Raw genomic sequence first — 23,043 nt, 5'->3', positions numbered from 1 at the left:
CCTGGCTTCCAAGGACTCCAGTCCCATAGGTTTAGGGCCCCACACTTATGACCTCATTTAACCTTAATTATTATACCTTTTTAAAGGCCCTATCTCAAAATACAGTCACATTGGGGGTTAGGGCTTCAACATATGGATTTGCTGGGGGACATAATTCAGTCCTTAATAGGAAGTCTAACGAAGGAACACCAATGGCAATCAAGACAATACACTTTCTTGTGTATTTGGGCTATTTAATATGATTTTCATTTGTAATTTTTGAAAGGTTCATAAAAAGAACTCAGCTTTTTATGCTTTTTATGAACCTTTCAAGAACTATAAATGAAAATCTTATTAAATAGATTTGCATTTTCCCCCTGGACTTCAAGTATAGTGACATTATCATCATACTTCTCTGCCATAGGAAGTACCCCATTTTTTTTCTAAAGCAAGTCTCCTTTTCATTGCTACTAATCACAGAGTCTTTCACCTTTCTCCTCTGGACTCTTGCTCCATCAATTACAATCTTTCTTATTGTTTCGTTATCTCCTTTTTGACTTTTCTTTCTTTTCTGTCTAAACAGGATGTTCTTTCCAAACCTAAAAAAAAAAAAAAAAAAAAAAAAAAAGCAAAACTATCCTCTGTGGTCAAGCAGCCAGTGTGAAGGAGCTGCTTTTCCTATGTCTCATCCTCATTTTTCATTTAATTCTCAGCCTATTGCTGCCTGGAATTCTATTCCCATCTTTCTTTCACCCTTATTACAACTTTTCCCTCAACGTTATCATTACTCTGCTAACCATTCACCACAGTGGTCTCTTTCCAGGTCCCATCCTCAGTGAGCTATCTGAGGTTCAGGGACCTGCTTGCCTTCTTCCCTGGTTGCATCATGCAATAGCCGCTCATAGCACTCCACTAACCTGCTCTCTGTTGATCTCTGATGCCCCACTTTCCCTATTCTCCTCTTCTCCTCTTATGCTACCTTTCAGCATATGTGACACACATTCCTTCCTCTGACATTTCTTAAAGGTAAAAGGTTCCCCAAATTGTGTCCTTCGCCTTTTTTCTATTCAATATATTGAATTAGTTTTCTAAATATTTCTTGTTTAAGACAGGTTCAGTTTTTTTTTTTTTTTTTTTTTTTCTGCATGATCTCACTGAAACTTCACAACATCTCTATGAGGTAAGTACAGTTATCTCTGCTTTATAGAATACTTACAGCAGGGTTTCTCAAACTCAGAGCTACTGACATTTTGGACAAGATATTTCTTTGTTTTAGGGAGCTGTCCTGTGCATTGTAGGATGGTGAATAGCATCCCTGAACCCTACCCACTAAGATGACAGGAGCAAACCCAGTTGTGACCACAAAAAAAAGTCTCCAGGCATTGCCAATGAGATGAGAATGCATAAGTGACAAGGCTAAGAGAGGTTATGTAAACTTGCCTGGGACCACACAGCTAGAAAGTGATCTAGAATTTGATCCCAGGTAGTCTGATTTTTATTAGAACTTCGTTCTTACATAGTACACTAATTTAAGATCTCCCATAAAATAACATTTAACCTTAAGACTTCAGTTCAGATCCCCAGGCCGATGACTTTCAAATCTAAATCCGTATCCTTGAACTCTCCAGACACATACTGTCATCATTTTTCTCAGTGTCATATGTATATCTCACCTACACCTTAAACTCAACCTAACCATAACTGCATTAACCAGTTTTCATTCAGACTTGTTAGGTTTTCTGTCTTTCTAATGGCATTATCACCTACCAATAATTCAGGCTAGAAATTTTGATGTCGTCTCTGACCCTTCCCTTTTACCCAAGTCCACCCAGTCTGCCTTTGCAATCTCTCTTGAATTTGTTCCTCTTTTTCCTTTCTACTTCCACTGCCTTATTCAGGTTATTGACATTCTTATTTCAGAAGCATCCTCTGTTTTACTGCCTTTGATCTCTCCTACCCTACTCTTTCCCCAAACACAACCATGCTTTACAGTTGCCACTTACTTTGTTGGTGTAAAAGCAACAGACTAAAAAGAGTATAATTGACAGAGCATGGTCTTAGTGCAGACAGTCCTGGAATTCCAATACAGTTCTGTAATTCTGACCAAGTCACTGGGCCTTTCTGATCATTAATTTCTCTCTGAAACTTTTTCTGTTTTCTGTTCCTACAGGGCTATTGTGGGGATTAGTTGACATGAGTGTATTAAAATAAAAACATCATATTTAGATGCTGAGAAAATTTATAAATTAGCTTGTATGAACTCTTCCTTTCTTTTCCACCACTGACCACAATCTATATCATCTATAACTGGGCTCTTCTCAAGTCATAATGTTTTATTCCTCTTTAAGTTATTACTTGAATAATTTCCATTTTTCTTTAGTCTACCCTTTCTTTTCAGGTAGCTAGGTGACCTTTACTATTCACTTTTGACATTTCAGAGAAAGTTCGTTTGAGCTCATTTCTACCCCCAATTTTCTGAAGTCTTAGATTTGTTAATTCTTTTCCAGAACAAAGAAGCAATCACTAAAGAATGAACAATCTTCCAGATTCTGTCAATAACAAACTTCTATGTCTCAACTGCAAGAAAAGAACAAATGTCAAACTAACTCTTCTAGGACGGTGATACATCCAATGCCTTGGGCTGATTTGCCCCAGTCATGTTGTTCCAACCAAAAACTTAAGCTGGCAAGGGTGCAGTGGAACAGATGTTCTCATATATTGTCACTGGAGAGTAAACTGTATAATGATTCTAGAAAATAATTTAAAAAATACATATCCTTTGAATAAGTAATTCTAGTACTGTATATTTCTAAAATACGGATAAAGTTTAACACAGAGAATTCCTTACAAAATAAAAAAAATTAAAATGAGCTTAAATGCTCAAACACAGTCAAGAAACTATAACAAAGAAACTCAATTATACATGAGGTGTTTTTATTAACATGGTAAATTGCTAATGCAATGTGGCAAAGTAATGTGCTATAACAGGCTTTGAAAATAGAATTATATTCAAATACCATTACTTACAAGATGTATGTTTTGCAACATGACAGTTTGGCTATCTGAAGCTTAATTTACCTTTGAAATGGAGGAAAAAAAGAATTCCTTGCAAGTTTGCTGTGAGAGAAATTAATGACTATTTATCTATAGTAGATCTAGCATCTATCTGTATATATTAATATCTCTATCTCTGTGTATGTGATTTATTAATGCTGCCCCAGAATGTAGGCAAAGCAGGAGAAAAATATCTAGGCAGAATTATCTCACTATTTAAGGACATATGAAATTATCAACTGTAATTCCCTTTGAATGGCAGGATTGTATTTATATGTCTCTATGCTTTCCAATCTTTCTAAAACAAACAGTTATTACATTTGTAATCATATAACCTAGACTATATTAGAAAGATAAAAAAAGGGAGAAGATTTAAAGTGAACCCTATGGGAATAATGCAAAATAATTAAATAAAATATGTTATTCAGCCCAAGTGGGTTTCTTGTTTAGATGACAAGGTACTATCTCCAGTGCAGCTAGGAGGACAACACCCTTCTTGCCTATTAAAGGCAAATCATGATTTGCCTTTCCTAGTCTGGCTTTCCATTTAAAACTAATTCAATTATATGACCGTAGCAAAGCAATGGCTAATACAATCATTGTACTTTATGCAAAGAAGTAAATTATAAAAAGTCCTCCTTTGTAAACAAAGCTCTCTGGAAATGAAGTTTCACTGTTATTGTGGCTGATGCTAATCCAATTCATACATCTATGCTATGAGTTTCAAAACGAGTACCAACTGCTAGACATATTGAAAAGAAAAGAAAAGTCTTAGATCTTTATGACCCAGCTGGGCCTGTAATAACTGTCTCATCAGGGAAGTGTGAATACGAAAGTAAGCAAAACCATTTAACTCTACCAAAAAAGTGCTGTGGATGTCTAAAGCAGAATTCCATTCTCAAACTTCATGACTATACAGTGAATTTTTAAACTGATTGCTAAGGTTCTCTCAGAAGTAAATCCTGGTTTCCTCCCCTCCCTGCTTTACCTCTGGAACACAAGAAGCATTATAACGTCTCCTCAAATAAACAGCCAAATGTTGTACATAAAAAAGGTAAAGAGATTTTCAAATATAAAATTTCAATTATCTTTTTAATTGAAGAAATTAAGATGGATATTTATGATTTAGAAACTGAAATGTTTTGTATTTTCTTATTCACTCATACAACTTGTTTGTGAGTTTCAAAGACATTGCGAATTTCTAAATAACAAGTTTTATAGCATCCAATGGACAAAAATGCCAGCCTTAGAAATATAGTAAGGTTGCAAGCATTTACCAGAAAAATGAATTATTTATTCATTGGTGCAAAACAAAATAATAACTGTAATTAACATAATCAAAGCTGTGATTATTATATTTTTAAAATGATTATGAACTCCAACATCAATTTCCATTCATCATCTGATTGTAAAAAGTAAAACAAAACAAAACCCACATTTCTAACTGCCAATGGACATCTGCTGACTATCTGCATACCAGGTCGGCAGCCTGAACTTAACATATCCATAACTGAATCAGCCAGTTACTTCCATCGCAACCTGCTCTATCTTGATCTATTCTTTATCTAGTATATACATCTATTGTTTGTTTTTTATTTATTAAATACATCCAAGTCTCCTAAGCTAGAAACTCTTCCCTTTCATCCCTCACATTTAATTATTCATAAAAATCTACTTCAGACCAAAGTTTATTTATTCTTATTTTTATTTTTATGTCTTGAGCCAGAGTCTGCTCTGTGGCCCAGGGTGGAGTACAGGGACGCAATCTCGGCTCACTGCAACCTCCACCTCCTGGGTTCAAGCAATTCTCCTGCCACAGCCTCCCAAGTAGCTGGGACTACAGGTGTGTGCCACCATGCTAGGCTAAGGCTAATTTTTGTATTTTTGGTGGAGACAGTGTTTTACCATGTTGGCCAGGCTGGTCTCGAACTCCTGACATCAAGTGATCCACCCGCCTTGGCCTCCCAAAGTGCTGGAATTACAGGCATGAGCCACTGTGCCCAGCCCTTGACTAAAGTTTAGGCTCTTAAGCTCTAATGAACATTCTTTAGGACTACTGCAGCAGTATCTTAAAAGTCTGCCTGTTTGAGTTCCTACCCATTGTAATTAATCTCCTACTCTCTTCCTTTGAAAACACACACAAAATACAGTTCCAATGGTTCTGTTGGTTGCTTATTGCCCCCAAAATAAATCTAGATTATTTCAGTTTGAGATACTAGGATATTTATTTACTATCTATCCCCATCTCTTCTTTCCAAACACATCTTCCAGCTTTCCACCTAATTATCCAGTTCCTTGTCCCATAAATCCTCTGTTATTGCCACACTGCCCTTATTACAGTATAAAAGTCTTTCTAAATTCCTTGTCTTCCATACAAGTCCTTCCTTCAGCAGCAGCTGTCCTTACCCTTCCTTCCTCGCTTGTAATATACCTACTCAAACTTAACGACTTGGCTCTCATGTTATTCTGTCCAGGAAGTTCTGGGATGCTACCGGCCAAACATATTCCTCCATCCTCAATGTTCCCCAAGTATTTTGTTGTTACCCGAACTGCAGTTTCTCATGCTGATTTTTGAATGCATCTGTTTGGACCAAGAGTTAATCCAAAGAAGGAGAAGCCTTTGCTATTCACCTTTATATCTCCGGATCCCAGAATAGGATTTGGTGTGGAATCTGTATTGATAATTGATTTATTGCCTCTCAGTCCCAAATTTACTCTTTCATCTGCTCTGTAAAAGTGGATCGGGTTGACTGGCACTGAAACTTTGTCGGCAGAGGGCATTGGAGAGATACTTCAAGGACAAAAGGTTCGGCTTCCTGGTTCCAGTGTTCTTGGTAGGCTCTTGAGGTTTCTCTCATGTCTGGGATACTACAGTACCTGGCAGCCAGCAGCTTCCCCAGTGGACTTCCCCTCAGGTGGTTTTATACCTCCCTTTACAGAGCTTTCCTGCACCCTACAGTGCAGATTTCTGGTACAAGTTCTATTGGCTTGGCATCACAGAGACTTCACTGCCATCCAGTAAGAAACGACTATATCCTTCCTAATAGGGGGTGATTTTCACCCCACAGGGGACATTTGGCAGTGCTTGCTCAGGGCATGCATTTGAATGTCACACTGGAGAGGTGAGGAATACGAGTACTTAGTGGGTAGAGGTCAGGATGCTGTCAAACATCCTACATTGCACATGACAGCCCCCCGCCCCAACAAAAAACAACCATCTGACCCCAAATGTCAATAGTGGTGTGCTTCAGGAACCCTGCTCTATAACAAGGTCTAGCTCTCAACCTCAGCAGGGTGGAGTGGGGAAGGGTGGGGGGGGGGCAAGAAGGGAGGTGTCTTCACTGGGTGCTCTCTCACAGTAGTGTTAGTGAATACTCTTTATATCTGCTATTTCTATATTTTCTAAAGCTTCCTGTGCTTTTTGCTAGGTAATCCTTTAATATTCCAGTCCACTATTATAGTTACTAATTTTTTATCATAACACTTTGCTGCTCAAATTACTACATGCTGATTAGATTCAGATTAAATGGCATCATTTATTCATTCATTTCAATAGATAGTGGGTGCTTATTATATTTCCGGATACTGTGCTAATTGTGGATGCAGCAGTGAACCAAATAAACATAGTCCTGTCCTCCTTAAGCTTATAGTTTGTAAGTCAATATAGATAAAGAAGTGTTGTAAATGTATGGTATGGAAATAAAAAGAGAGTACAATGAAAATCAACAGGCGAGTCACAGTTGTTACGGGATATGATGGGAGTGAGCTAGTAAGGGCCCATATGTTTTTAATGAAATAAATTTATTAGCTGAATTGATAAAATTGTCCTTTAAATTCTGTAATTCCAGTTGTTCAGTCAGGATGATGGAGATGTGACTCGTGAGGTTCTTATCCATTTGAAGAGTCATTTGGAACTCAAATATTTTACCACTGATCGATCTGTCTATTTATGTATTGAGAGATATCTATATAGATCCATATATCTACGTATATTTAGAACTAGAATTAGATTAAGATCTAATTCAATGAAAATATTTTAGTTCAATTCATAAGCCATCAATTCCTCTTTTTCAGATGGACTTTTTTGACAATATCATGATTTATTCATTTTCATGACTCTAAGATTCTTGAGGGAAACTGTTTTTAGACATCCCTGTATATCATAGCACTGAGCCTAGAGCATAAAACTCACCTGATACTCTCAGTATGTGCTTATTGAATTAATAAATGTATGAGTTTTCTGTCTTAGTCATTTACAGAATAATGTGGGGCATGTGAAAAAGCACTGAAACAGATGTCATGAGGCCTGTGCTGTAATCCCGCCCTTGACATTAAAGAGCTTGGACAATCTGTACTCCCTCTGGGACTCAAATTCCCCATTTTTAAACTAAAGGATTCAGAAGAGAGGTTTTTTAAATTCTCATTATTTTCTAAAATCCTGAGATATAATGAATGCATTATAATATAAGAATGTGAATACCCAATCTGTACTGATTAATCTTACTAAACAGTGTGATTTGAGTATACCTGACATTTCTGGACCTCAAATTCTTCATCTGTAAAATAAGCTTATTTATAAAAGGGGTTAGACAACTATGGTCCTTGGGAGAAATGGCAGAGTTGAGTTTTCATGCCAGAGACTGTTTGGCCCACAAAGCTGAAAATATTTATTGTTTGGCCTGTTCTAGAAAATGCTTGGTAAGCCCTGGTTTGTAGGTTCCCTTTTACTTCTCCTTCTTAAATCTCTTCTATGACTTTCAGACTTATCCACTTACCATATAAAATTTTTAACAATAATTTTTTAAGTGTGTTAAATTTTGATTAATGGCTTACCAGCATATTAAAAATTGAGATTGGACTTCTTTTACTTTGAGCAGAGTCAAAAGGTTACTAATGAGGACCTTTGTAAGTTTGTGGCTTAACAGATTATTGCTGGAAATTATCCATATAACAGAGATGGAAATAAGCATATAATATTCAAATATTTGCCTTTAAAACCCCAAATACTAGATGTCTGGATGGTTCACATATGGCAGATAACCAGTAAGCTCTGATTGGGCAGATGAACCAACAGTCTGGGCATCCCAGTCAGTGATGCTGTATATCATTGTTATAAGGACTTGCAATAGGATGAATGTCTAATACCATTTTAAAGCCAAGCAAACATGTGAGGAGTTGTCTCAACTGTCTCTTTCCATCACTTTAAACCACAAATGTTGTCTCAGGGTATACTCCTTTTCCAATGAGAATATACTTATTTTGTTGTTAGATCATGCTTGTTCAGGGCATGCTATAATTCAACTCACATCACTAAATTGAACCAAGATAATGTCACTCTTCCTTCTAAACCTCTGGATTTTATCCTTCCTGCTTAATACATATTTTTTGAAAAACACACCAGTCAATAACAGCTCTGTAAAAAAAGACAAGTTCAAATAATTGCAGCTGACACCATTCTAACAAGGCACATTTGTTTTCCTGTGATCATCCTGCCAATATCCTCACATCACCCTAGATTTTATTCTGGAAAATGAACCAAAATAAAATCCACTTAGGCTGGAGGAAAGGCTGAGGCTGTGAAATATTTTAAGTTTATCATCCTATTAGTTAAGCAATGTGACAACAGGCGATGTGACATGTGGAGTTCATACAGTCCTATCATGTGGACACAGAGTGATAAGCTATATGAGAAGAAGAATACAGGTGACCTAGGTGGGCAAATCACCATTGGGTGCATGTTTCTTCCTGAGACTGACCTGGTTGGTGAACTTAGAGTGGTGCCTGCAAGGGTTTGCTGTCCCAAAATCTCCCCTCTACTGTCCCTCTTCTCTCCCCCAATGGCACCTGACATTCTAAAATATTCTTTTGGATTTTCACAATTTTTCATTGCTCAGAGGTATGTTATAATGCTAATAACTATTGCAGAGAACCATTTTAATCTCTAGTTAGCTATTACTAAATTGATGCAAAGCCTGAAGCAAACTTCTAGAGAATGCAAGAGTAGAATTAAGAGGTGCAGGAATCAACAATAAAAAGAGGTGTGTGCATGGGGAGTGGAGTGGGAGGGGGATACAATGGAAAAGAGTTACAGAAGATGTGTACAGAAGAGTAAAGTGAATAAATTGAGGGAATGGAGTAAAGAGTGCCAGTGTTTGGAAGACAAACAGATAGATGGCATCAGGAGGAGCAGCACTGGAAGACACCATGGGCAGTGCTGATCAGACGCTTCAAATCAGTTCTTTTTACGTATTTGCTTTATTTTAAACAGCTGAGTACAGGATGGAGAAAAACTGGAGCAGGACAACTATGGATAGCCCTTCACTTTCCAATATTGTTTAAGTCAGGGGTCAAGAAACTATGGCCAACAGGCCAAATTCTGTCAGCTGCTTATTTTTGGTATGGCCATGAGATAAGAATGATTTTTACATGTTTTAATGATGAGAACAGAATCAAATGCTGAATAATACTTCCTGACATAAGAAAATGATATAAATTCAAATGTCAATGTCCCTAAATAAAGCTTTATTGAAACACATCTGTCCTCATTCATTTACATATCATCTTTGGTTGCTTTTGCACAGCAAAGACAGAGTTGAGTAGCTGAAACAAAGGTAATTTGTCCCATGAGCCTAAAACATTTACTATCTGGCTCTTTACAGAAAAAGTTTGCCAACCCCTTGTTTGAGTCATACAGTTCTATAATAGCTTCATGCCTGAAGATCCCACTCAGAAGATAAAACTCCCGCACTTAATACAACCTACCAGGCAGTTCAGTGATCATCCATTCTTCCTTGAGTACGCACTTTGGTGAGCCTTACCCCCCAGACCCAAGTTGCTTATCAGAAACACCTATAACACCCTCCCTAAGAAGAGTTACATAAATACTATTTTCTCCACTTATTTCTATCCCGTTTGGCACTCTGGGTTCCAATGGTCATGCAGGTTCCTGCATGGCTGGTTCACTGCGTGATCTTCCTAACCTAGAGCATGGATTCAGTATTTCTGTTTCTTTGCCCCTGGAACTTGGAGTTGAATATCTGAATAAATGTGGTAACAGGTAATGGAGGAAGACACAAACTCACCATAAGCAATAAGGTTTGGAGAAGATTCAGATAGATAGGAGCATCAGACATCTCATCCTTGGGGACTGATGCTGTTGTGGCTAAAGTTACAAATGCGTTCTTAACAGAGGCTACACGTGGAAGGCAGTGAGACTTTCCTACTAGCACTGGTAAGGGAACAAAAAAACATTCTAATACAGACACCAATTTGTTTCTAATTCAGCTGGTTCTATATACTCAGTTTTCAAACCTATTTTGAATTTGTGTCTTGTTCACCTATTATCCCAGTACCTGACACAGTAATCAGCCATTCCTTCTTATCTTTCTCTATGAATAAATATAAAAATTGCCTAGTCCAGCTCTAATGCCATATGTATTAAAACATACCCAGTTTTAATACTTAGGCACCAGTCTGGGTGCCAAGGAATAGTCTTTAGTTTGCTGACTCCAGTGATGTTTTTCTCTGTGTCTAATCTTCCTCAGTAATCTATTTGCTACTCTATTATTACGGACCTTGGGATCAACCTTGGTCTTATGAGTTGCTCCCCAATTATGGCAAGAGCCTTGGTACATTTTTAAATATATGGCATATGACTATGTCAGGTGACTATAGTTTTGGGAGGTCAAAAACTTGAACATGGTAACCCAGTCTTCCCTGATATGTAGAGATATCTCAGTTTCAGAGACTGCTACTTGCAATGCCATACAATCTTATGCTTGACATTTCCTTCTAATTTCATCATTTTTATGCTCTATCACATTGCATTTGCTCTGGACTAGTTCTTGGTTTCTACTTCCTAGACTGTCCCAATAAAAAAAAAAATTGCCCCCATAGTATAAGAAAACATCACAGAGTGTCACTGATGGTAGGGACATCATCAGGCATATATGCTATATAAATCATTTCATTCTTAGTGTCTTCTAGGGTCCCATGAGGGCCTCAAGAATCACCTGGAGTGATTCTGAGGGAAAGAATGAAGACCACTGGATCCTTTAGGAGTCTTACTCCCATGACAGCCAAAAAAGTTCCTCTGTTTTCTTTCTAATTGATTTCATTTAAACAATGGGCCTGGTAAAGCAAAAGTATGAAAAGAATTGGTAATATGATATTATATTTTAGCTTGACATTATCAGAGGTGAAAGGGAAGATAATTAGTGGCCAGTAGGGCCCAGGAACTGACCAACAAAAATGGACGATGGTCCTGGTTTTTGCCAGATGTCACCTCCTTACTTGCTGGATTAAAGAAGGATCTAGAATGTCCTAGGAGTAGAGGGCAATCAGACAACTGGGGCAGCAGAGGACTGGGAGAGACATGCAGGGATCTCAGACCAGTGCTATTTACCATCCAGCATGAAAATGTTTCAATTTTCATGACCAGTATGGCTGTATCTCAGAGGCTACACAGTGAATCAGGGATAGAGTTAGGACTCTGATAATTTAAATCTTAATTTTCTGGGGAAAAAATATGTAACTCTTTAAGGTTTACTAATAATTACAAGTTGCTGTCTTTGAACGATTATCAAAATGATCCTCGATGTGTCAAAAAATCAATTATCTTAATAGAACTTTTAGCTTAAACAGCTTCCCATAACAGTGAATAAGCAGACATTGCATAACTGATTACAGAAAGAGAAGTATACAGTCAGTCTTCCGTATTCATGCATTCTGTATCTGTGGATTCAACTAACTGTAGATCAAAAATATTTAGCTCAAAAAGACATTGGTTACATCTTTACTGAACATGCATAGAAATTTTTACTTGTAATTTCCCAAACAATGTAGTATAACAAGTTTTTACATAGCACTTAGTTTTTATTAGGTATTATAAGTAACCTAGATATATTTTATAGTACAGGGAAGACATGCATAGGTTATATGCAAATACTATGTCATTTTATATGAGGGACTTCAGCATCTGTGGATTTTGGTATCTAAAGGGGGTCCCTGAACCGATCCCTCATGAATACTAAGGAATGGCTGAACTTAGTTTTATATTTATTTCTTTTCACAGATTCCAAAATAAGAGGTACCAAAGGTACTTAATTGTTTCCTATATATTTAAGGAATTTATTAATGGATGGTTGTGTTAGACTAATATTCTTTTTATACAATATTCATAAATTTTGACATCACCACAGATACTTATTAAGATATAAGTAAACTACAAGAAACCAATATTCAGAGAATGCCTTTGAGGACAACATGTATCTGTTTATCATCTTCTGGTTTGTCAATGAGCACTTAAAAAAATTCTGACCATGCATGATTAGTTACAATAATGTTCTTTTGCTCTCCCTCTGGAATGATAAAGCATAATCACTGGCTTATGGAACATGGTACCTCGCTTGTAAATTTGTGAAGGAAGCTACTTTTGTTGACAGTGCTAATGTCTGCCATCTGTTTGCATGGGATGAAGCCCTGGTGCTCTTCTAATTGGCCATAAATTAGGTATCAGCAGCAGGCTTTTGACAGGATCCTTCAGTTACAGTTTCATTTTTTAAAAAACAAAGCTGTGAATTCAACATTTGGTCAGAAGCCCAACTTCTCTGCTAAGAGTATACAAATGCACTTTTTCAATTCTTAGACTCAAGCTGATTTTTCTGTATTTGTGCTTAAGGAAGACCTCTCTCAAGGTGTCTTCTCCGTATATAACCCTGAAGATAAACCAACGCCAAGTAGAGAAATACGGCTAAACGCAAGGGAATCCTGCGCCTTCTGTAAGAAGAGGAAGGGCATATTTATTTAGTGCTCACTTCATGTATTGTGTTGTGCATGCACATTTACCTATGTTAAATCATTTGATTTTCAAATCAATTTTACGATTTTGATAATGTTATTCCATTTTGCAGACAGGAAAACTGAGACTCAGAATTTAAGTAATTTACCCATATTCTTGTAAAATGGTGCAGTCAAGATTCAAGTATTGAGCTTTGACCACATCCATTCACTTGTTAGTTACATCCATTCACTTGTTAGTGTACACTGTATATGCCTACGTTTGGATAAGGAGAGAAAATTAGGATTAGGGCAAAGCTTCAGTTTCATTCCTCCCCTCACTAGATTTCCTCGCTTTATACTTTAAAAGAGGCAAGATTAAGTCCATCCAAGTTCCCATAACTATCCTTATCTACAACCCAGCATTTCTCTACAAATTTTCTACCTTGCCTCTTTTTCACTTTTCAGAAACTCAAAAATACATATATATGTGCTCTCCAAGAACCTTTCCTCATTTGCCCACAATTTCCTCCCCTGGGGCTCCATTTATCAAATATCCCCTTTAGTATGTCATTCACTCCATCTTCCTGGATACTTGTATACTGTAGGCTCAGTGTTCTCACTTCCTTTTCACCTAGTCACACTTGGTAATCTGGATTCCATTCATAACGCTTTAATAAAACTGTTTCCTCCCAGGTTACTAATCCTATTGCCCTTTTCTCTATCTGCATGCCTCTCAGCTTGTAACACTGTGATTATCTCTTTTCTCATGACATATCCTCTTGCTTTCTGAAGTCTCCTACACTATCTCATTATTCTTCGCTGGTTTTACTTTCCCTGACTAATGCTTAAATGAAAGGATTTCTCCAAATCTAGCCTTGACTCTTTCTTCTCGATTCTTTTCACGCAATTCTGTCCTGTCTCATAGCTTCAGCGGCTAACCACATGTAGGCAATTATAAAGTTAATTTTAAGTTAATTCTAACAAAAGTTTCTGTCCCACATTTCCTGTCTCCTACAGGGCATCCATTCTTGAGTGTTCGATATTGTATGTTCAATGCATTACACTCTTAGTGAAATGTCATTGTACCTACCAAACTGATTTTTCTATTTTCCTTTTACATCTTTTCTATTCCAAATATATCCCTAATTTCTCCCTTGCTCTTCACTTTCAGTAAGACATGAAACCTTCTGGTTTTACCTCTTCGTTTCTTATGGGTTCCTCCTACAAATGGTCTTATAATCACCAACTGAATTTAGACTCCTAACCAAATATTTTGTCTCTAACCTCTCCCTCTAATTCGTTTTACACTGAATTCTCAGATTAGTCTATTAAATCCATTATTATAGTGATAACTTTTTGCTGCATAAAATGGTCAGAACTGCCCTTACCCCAACATTCAATTTTCTCAGTGAACCAGTGCCAGCACGCTTGTGAACTTGTTACAACACCTCCTCCAACTACCTTTACAGTCTCACTTTAGCCAGTGTAAATGGCGGATAGCTTTCCTATGAGTGTTTCTTAAGCTAGTCACCATATTTATATTGCTTTTCCTATACTTCCACATCCACCTAATAATACCTTTTCTTCCACGAAGATCTTCCTGACTTTTCTCAAAAGTACTCGCTATCTTTTCTGAATTCCCTTAAAATTTTATTCTGAACTCATTGTTTGCCTTGTATCATGGTTATATTTGTATAGGCCACATCTCTATTTGATGCTAGCTCCTAAAACCAGCATCTGTGCTGCTCCTTTGAATCTTCTTCTAGGACAATGCTTTGCACATAGTAGATTCTCAGTAAAATGTGAGTTGAATAGAAGAGTGAATTGGTAATTATTGTTTTTGGGAACCACACAAAATATAACAATTTCAGAAATACACACGGATATTATCATCAATCTGCAACTGTGTCTCTGCTCTGGTTCTGGCAATCCAGCATAGAAGGACCTCTAAAAGTGAGATTTCTAAATCAAGTAGAATTCCTTTCCATCTGGAGCCCACTGAGCTCGGCGTCCAGCTCCATCATTCTAGGCTGACCATACCTGGCCCCTCCGGTTCATTCTACGTGGTCACTCACTGCCTATTCCAGTTATAATGGATCCACTAAAATGGATGTTTTACAGTCCTTCTTGGGTCAGGTACTTGGCTATTTTGATGAATTTAACCACTTACATCACAAGGAAGAAAAGTCCGTTGGACTGCATCCAGAAAGTACATATGCATTTTAACCATGGTCTTGGAGAATCAATAATCTGACATTTGTAGTTTAACTTATAAAGCATCCAGGTAATGAAAAGAGCAAGCCAGAATTGAGAGAAGAAACAGGGATAGACATTATCAGACAAATTTTAATGGCCTTAAATATATGCTGATGTCCAGAACTGATTATTTCTTCAAAATTTCTTCCCTAAATGCCTCTATTATGGAAGTCTAGAGATAGGAGAATAGAGGGGATAACTAAAACCACTCAAAGACAATCCATTTCTTAACAAAAATGGAAGAATAATTCTAAAAATTTACAAAACTAACTAGCATTGGTTGAGTACCTCCTGAGTAAAAGACACTTGGACAAATGCTTTACTCATATGTTCTCATTAATCCTTAAAATACCCCTATGATATTTCATTACCCCGGTATACAAATGAGCTGAGCTGAAGCTCACAGTGGTTAAGTACCTTGTTAAAGATCACAAAGATAGAATGGCAGAGCCAGCCACTTTTAAGAATAATAGGGAATGAGAATCAAATATAGAACTCATTTAAAAATGAAAAGATACAAAACAAGTATTAATAGCTCCATAAAATGGTGTCTAATTCCAAGAACTCGTGTGTGTTGCTGATATGAGTGTGTAATTCACATAATAAAACAATGTACTTACTCTCTGTCAATCACAAGACAGGTTACAGCTTCTGCAGCAATTACGTTTGCTGTTCTCACATCTTCCCTATATAAAAAAATAGAGACATTCAAATAAAATAATGTTTAATATCACAGCACAGTGTCCATTGTGATTAATTCAGGAAACAATTTACATTATATAAACGCTTCTGATTTATCCACCTCCAGGCTTAAGCTTCGTTCATGTTTCAAAATTTTTTTTCTGAGGAATCATCTTACCCTTGTCATTAATTATCAAATCCTACAGTTACAATCCAGTAGTTACAATTTTCAAATTTGAAATTTCACTCACACAAGTAGAACAAATTTGATATCATTCCCTTTGGAGAAATTAATAAAATAGTTGGTTAATGATCAAGATAGTAACAAACATAAATACAGAAGAGTTTTTAAAGAATTTGAAGCTATACTTCTAGAAATTGAATATTTTATCCATTTGTATATGAATTTATCATTATATCCTTGAGAACAATTGATCTGTTTAAATCATTTCCTGACTTTAAAGACCCTGTATTTATGTGGCTAATGTTTTGGCAACTTATGGCACATAGCCATTCATCTATATCAGAGGTTATGACTCTTTAAGAGTATTTGACAAATCTTAAGTCACACTGATAGAAACATGTATATATTGTCTCTTTAGAAGCATTTAATTTGTTACTGCATTCGTATCTATCAACTTCTTAAACCTTTGAAAATCTATCCTGCAATCTTATGTTTGATTCAATAAAGGTGGATTTGATAAATTAATATTCACAATTAATTTTCAGCTAGTTAAAAATTAATATCACTGTCATGGTAACATGGTTAATGGGTACAAAAAAACAGAAAGAATGAATAAGACCTACTATTTGATAGTACAATACGATGACGATAGTCAATAATAACACAATTGTATATTTTTAAATAACTTAAAGAATGTAATTGAATTATTTGTAACTCAAAGGATAAATGCTTGAGGGGGTGAATACCCCATTCTCCACAGTGGGTTTATTTTACATTACATGCTTGTATCAAAACACCTCCTGTACCCCCTACTACGTACACCTAAGTACACAAAAAAATGTACACCTACTATGTACCCATGAGAATTTTAAAAAATAATTTAAAAATTACAAAATAAGTGATGCTTGAAAATTTACTTTTTTCAAAAATAATAAATTTCTAAGTTAATATAATGATTAATATGTTTGAAACATATTAAAGAGATAGGTACATATGAAATAATATAGCCTTAATAATACAGTCTAAAAACCCAAAAACATCACATCTCTAATAACAGACTCTTAAAGCTTTGAGAATAAAGATGCTCACAGTGAATTTTTATACTTTTGAAACACACTACATTCTGAAATATATTTCCAAACTCTATTTTTCACTGATCTCTTTGTCTTTCACTGTTGCTATACCATGCTGTTTAGATTACTATTGCTTTAAATTAACTATTTGTATTTCATATTTGGCAAAGCAAGTTCTCCCTTACTAAAATCCTTTTTATTTTTTCAGAAATAGCTTGATGATATTCTTAAGCATTTATTATTTTTGAGAAATTCCTTGATGATATTCTTAAGCATTCATTATTTCATATAGACTTTAAAATAATCTTCCACTTCTGAAACACCCACCTTGGGATTTTAGTAAAGTTGTATTTTATTAATATTTATTCATTGGTATCAAAGCAAGGAGTTTCTGATGATATTAATTTTTCCTTATAAGAACATGGCATGACTTTCTACTCGTTCAGATATAATTTCATATCTTTAAATACAATTTCATAATTTCTTTCATTTGGGTCCTGATATTTAAAAAATGTATTCTTATGGGTTTCATATTATGTTTTCCTTATGAGTAATATTTCTTTTCATTTGTTTCTCACTGGTTGCCCTGTTTTTAAAAAAGTTATCAATTATTGTACATATTTCAATCCGCCCACCATCATACTACGTTATCCTAACTTTAAAGTTTTTGTTATTGTCTCGTTACCTTGCAGTACAATCCTCCCAGTGTTTTCCTCACATTCCCTGCCTTTTGGTCAAACTGGCCTCCCTTTTCTTTTTTTTTTTCTTTTTGAGATGGAGTTTTGCTCTTGTTGGCCAGGCTGGAGTGCAGTGACACTCGGTTCACTGCAACCTTCATTTTCCAGGTTCAAAGTAGCTAGGATTACAGGTGTCCACCACCATGCCCGGCTAAGTTTTGTATTTTTAGCAGAGATGGGGTTACACCATGTTACCAGGCTGGTCTTGAACTCCTGACCTCAGGGGATCCACCTGCCTCGGCCTCCCAAAGTGCTGAGATTACAGGCGTGAGCCACTGTACCCAGCCACTGGCCTCCTTTTAATACATATCATTGCCTCCTGCCATGAGTTCTTAACATACTTTCCCTAGGCCTGGGAAGTTCCTCTCTAATTTTTGCTTAGTTCACCCCTTTTTATCTCTTCAATCCCAGTCTACGTACCCCTTCCTCAGGGATGCCATCTTGAATTGGCCAGGTTGGGTTTCCTATGCATCTGTTCTCATAGTGCTACATATCTCTCCATCCAAGCAGGTATCACCATTTGTAATTTATATTAATACGTGTATTTATGTAGTCATTTGCTGAATAACTCTGTCTTCCTTCCACTAAAGCCTATAAGGGCAGGGACCATGACTGGCTTTGCTCCCCATTTCATCCCAAATGCCTCACACATACAAGATGCTTAGTGTTTAGAGCAGTTATGGCACAGACATCCATCATATTTCTGAGCCCTGGGGTAGGAAGGCAGAGCTCAGGCTTTGGAGTTGCACTATTCTGGTGTTAAACCCACCTCCATTCACAAGCTACGTGAAAGCATCAATTTCCTCATCTGTAAAATGGGAAGAAGAGTAGCCACTCACTGTGTAGTATCAAATGAGATAATCAAAAGTAAGTTTAACATAGTGCCTGGCCCAGCTGAACTGTGTTCTGCTGTTTATTATTTCTCATTCTTTTCATCCTCAACACCTGCATGCCTGTCTCTGTGGAGGCTCTACCTGGTGTTTCAAAAAACACTACTATCCAGAAACACAGAGGAGATTTTCTTTCTGCTCCACAGATGTAAACGATGTATTTTCAATTCATTATCACTTTCTTAGGGGACTTTTTGGTCAAATGAATATAACAGGCAGAAAACTTCTGTAGTGCTCATTGGGTTCTTCATCAATTATGTGCATGACTTACTTCTTAGTTGTTCATGGCAGCACAAGTTACTACCAACTGCTGCCAGCCAAAAACAAACGAACGAACAACAATAATAAACAAACCACCATCACAGCATAGGAAATATAATACTAAATTTAGCTTTCCCTGAAATATATTTCCATTTGACTATTAAGAAAGTGCCCACATTCTTTAAAAATATAATAAACACAAAATAGTGCTTCATTTTGAAGATATGTTCTGTGCATATACATTTTTAAGAATGTATTTATCACAAATTTACAATATTTCAGAATTTCATCATATTATCCGGCCTAAATTGGATATACTTTTAAAGTTGAATGCAATTTCCATGCAAGAAAAAGAAGATGCATTGGTATTTTTAAATGTAGATTGGGGAAAATATCAAAGATCAGAAGAGTGACATAGTTAACAGAAATAGAAAATTTCATTTTAAAAAGAAAAATAAGTATGGTCTAGAGCCAGGTGTAGTACCTAGTAATGTGACATATATTAAAACTGGAAAGAAGCATCACAATGGGAAAAAAAAAAACAACATATTAAACAGTACATTATAATATTTGCCATTTATTGAGCACATAGTACATGCCGGGAACAACATTAAACAGTTCATACAAATATCATTTGTTGCACATAACAAAGGGTGGCGATTTTATATCAGATTTATACCTGAGAATAGAGGTTAGGGAATGCACCCAAAGTCAGATATAGCTAGTGAGTTACAGTTCTGGAATTTGAACACAGATCTGGCTGTCCCTAAAGTCATGTTCTTTCCACAACAGTAAGCTGCTTATGTACTCTGCTCTCAGATTTAAATGCTATATTCATTAAAATGTAGAATAACCTTTGAGCAGTAAGTATTCACTTTTCTCTGTCCATCATTATGAAAATTATATTTACTTGTTAATAGAACCAGCACTAATAGAGTTATGGGTTTTCAATTGTAAAACAAATGTGAAAGGGTCACTTTGATTTTAAAATTATTAGAATTCCCATCCATAACTATGTCCTAGCCTGCTATATTGCTTTGTAATAATGTTGCCTGACAATAGAGAATTATTCAGTGCCAAGCTCATTCAGTGGCAAACTCATGTTGCCATGACAGTGTCATTTTATTTCTATTATTAAGGTGCTTTTACCTCTCTAAGAGTGTCTATAAATTCTGTTCTTGTGCACTCAAAACCTGCTACAGATAGAGACAAAATACTATGTGACCTAGTATCAATGTATATATTAATCCTTGACATTAGTATATGACATGTATTAATCTCTCCTTTTAGGAGAGATAGTAGAAATTTCTAACTTTTAAAGAAAGAATGTCAATGATAGAAGCTGACAACACTGATTTACCATGTATGTTTATATCTTTTATGGATCCAAGGACCATGGTAAAGCAAATACCATCTGAATTTAGAGATTTAATATTACATATTCAGGTAATACAAAGGTCTTAATAACTCCGTGTTGTTATTAAACGTATTTTTATCCATAGGTGATATGATACTGGTTTCACACAGAACATCCACCAAGTTAGCAGGCATTTCATGTCATAGTGGTTTAGAAGTAGGAAAAGGAAAGAGAGGAGAAAAATGTTATTGTTTAAAAACTGAACTTACTTTCATTTGTACTTTTTTACAGATCAGGGTATTTAATAATTTCTAATAGAATACATGACATTTCAGTAAAATATTGAACACAAGAGAATTTTATAAGTAGGATTATAATGCTCAATTTGTTTAATTAAAAACTTTTACCAAATGCACATTACCTCTGAACATTCAGCACACTAGACTTGCTTTTTTATAATAAATAAATGTATATCTATCCACATAACAGTCCACATCCAACATGCAAATTGTCTTTAAAAATAAAATCTCACGTTTATCTAGTTCTGTGGCTCTATATTAGTTGATTTCAGTGTGACAGTTAATAAATACTTTAAAAAGCACGACTGCAAAAGTAGCTACTGTGTGGCAGATTAACAAGTATTTTTACAAAATTGCTAATGATTAATTAGTAATTACAATCAAAGCTATGCAGTTTAGTAGTTGCCTCTTTTTAAGCATTTTCAGATGTGTTAGAAATTCCTTTCAATGAAATAATAGAGCATGAAAAATATCCCAAAATATTTGCAAATATAGGTTTCTGTGCACTGACTCTGATATTCTTTGAACTTCATCACTGGAATCTTCATCATCGCTGTATCCCAAAGTGGCGTCACTGTCAGTATCTGAATAATCCATATGGGGAATTTACATTGGCTCTTCTCATTCTAAAGCAATTCTCTTGTGTCTCATGGCTATGAGAGAACTCTATGGTTCACTGATACCTCAGGGGAACAAACACAGAATGTATGAGGCCAAAGCAGAACATAGTTGATACAAAGTAACTGTCAGAGTAGGGGATCTCCCTTTTCAGCTCTGGAGCAATGTGACTGCTTTCAACAGAATCCCAGCACACTCTCAGTGCCAGCCGTCATGGAAACTGACACTACTCCAATTGCTTGTGAGTTTACAGCAATCCAGGGGTCAGAGCTCTTTACTCTCTGTCATGTGGAGCAGTTTAATGTCCCCAGTTAAGTTTAGTTAACGCAGCACAAAGCAAATTCTTTTCATCTCAAAATCAAAAGCAATCTTACTACAAGGGGTATGACAATCAACATTGATAGGACATGACAAGCATCAAAGAAGCACAAAAAATGAAATAAATTAATTATGAACAAGAATCGTAGAGTTAGTGGCAAATCTGACTGTGCTTTTTGAAAATTGGATCCCTTGGCAGGTAAGTGTGCTTTAAGAAAAAGTCATATCAGGCCAATCACTAATTCCACTTTCCACTAAGTCCTGAAGCTATCCCAACATGATTTATACCTCCAACACTGTAATAAAACCCATAACCTAAGTGAACAATCAGTTAATACATGCAAATAATTATATACCTTCTAATCATGCTTGCACAGAGTAGTCAACCAATAAATGTTAGCGACAATCATGATCATGGTCATCATCATGATCATCATCACCTTAGGACCCTCTAACACTGGGAAGCATGTGACCCTTTTTTATATACTTTGTCTCTAGCAGTCCCCTTCCCTAAGTTTCTATATAAGAAATTAATCTCCCAATTATTTTCTAACATCACTTTCTCAATTTGTTTTGTTGACATTTTATCCCTAGTCCACAGATAATAGGTATTTTCCCAAAATTCTGTTTTGGGTTTTCTTTTTGCTAGCCCTGCTTTCTCTCATTGAGAAAACTCGCATAACACTATGACATCAACTATTAGTTTTACATGAATGACTTGCAAGTCTTCCTTTCTAACTTTTACCTCTCTCCTGCTATACACTCCTATCCAGAAGTCCCATTGTGACCTCCGATTCAAAACTAACTCATTTTCTCCTAACCTCAAAACCACTGTTTTCCTTGGGTTCCCTATCATGGTAAATGGCATCAGCATTATTGCACTCACCTAGGCTCAAAAGATTGGACTCATTTTTTGACTCTTTCCCATCTCTCTTGCGTATATTTGGTCATATTGGTTCTATCTGTGTCTATCTCTCATGTTCGTCCTCCCTTCACATTCCCACAAGTATGGATCTACTGGGGGCCACCACTCTCTCTGCCCTGCACCACTGCTCTGGCCTCCTAAATCATTCCCTCGCCTCTACTCTCTCCCTCTCCTAATCCTTATCTCACTCTGCCATGCATTTTCAAACGTAAATCTAGACATGTCAACTCTTTGCACAAGAGCTTTTAAAGAAAACAAGAAAAGTTTCAACGTTTTCATGTATAGTTAGAGGTCCTGAAACTATCTGATCTATCACCTTTCCAGGCACTATACTGACGACCCTCCACTGCACGTGTGACAGATAACTGTTTCCTCAAAATATGACCCCTGTAAATTCTGTCCATGCCTGTGCACATGCAGCTGACTCTTCTAAGAACCTTCTATTTCAGTTTATCCATAAAACTTCCATTATCCTTCAGTAGCATTTTTAAAGGATAAGAACAATTTTTACCCACAAGACATATTTCTACAGAGCTGTGTTTGGTGGCACACGCTTGTAATTCCAACTACCTGAAAGGCTGAGGTGGGAGGATCACTTGAACCCAAAAGACTGAGACCAGCCTGGGCAAAG

The 23,043-nt window shown here is 36.3% G+C and overlaps 1 protein-coding gene across 3 annotated transcripts in view; it reads right to left on the bottom strand.

The window, feature by feature from the left end:
* LOC105481070 (protein kinase cGMP-dependent 1) overlaps positions 1 to 23,043 on the bottom strand; it is a 1,243,906-nt gene that overhangs the window by 141,408 nt on the left and 1,079,455 nt on the right. For 2 of the 3 annotated variants that reach the window (XM_011740360.2, XM_011740371.2), the window contains exon 8: positions 15,690 to 15,755. In XM_011740360.2, the coding sequence (XP_011738662.1) occupies positions 15,690 to 15,755 (66 nt within the window). Of the gene's footprint in view, positions 1 to 15,689; positions 15,756 to 21,062; positions 21,385 to 23,043 lie in introns of those variants that run through there. The other variant, XM_011740380.3, reaches the window with a different exon arrangement.

Source organism: Macaca nemestrina, chromosome 9, assembly GCF_043159975.1.
Source record: "Macaca nemestrina isolate mMacNem1 chromosome 9, mMacNem.hap1, whole genome shotgun sequence".
NCBI classification, from domain to species: Eukaryota; Metazoa; Chordata; class Mammalia; order Primates; family Cercopithecidae; genus Macaca; species Macaca nemestrina.
Note: the sequence above shows the minus strand (reverse complement) of the source record. Positions and strands in the feature narration are given on the sequence as shown.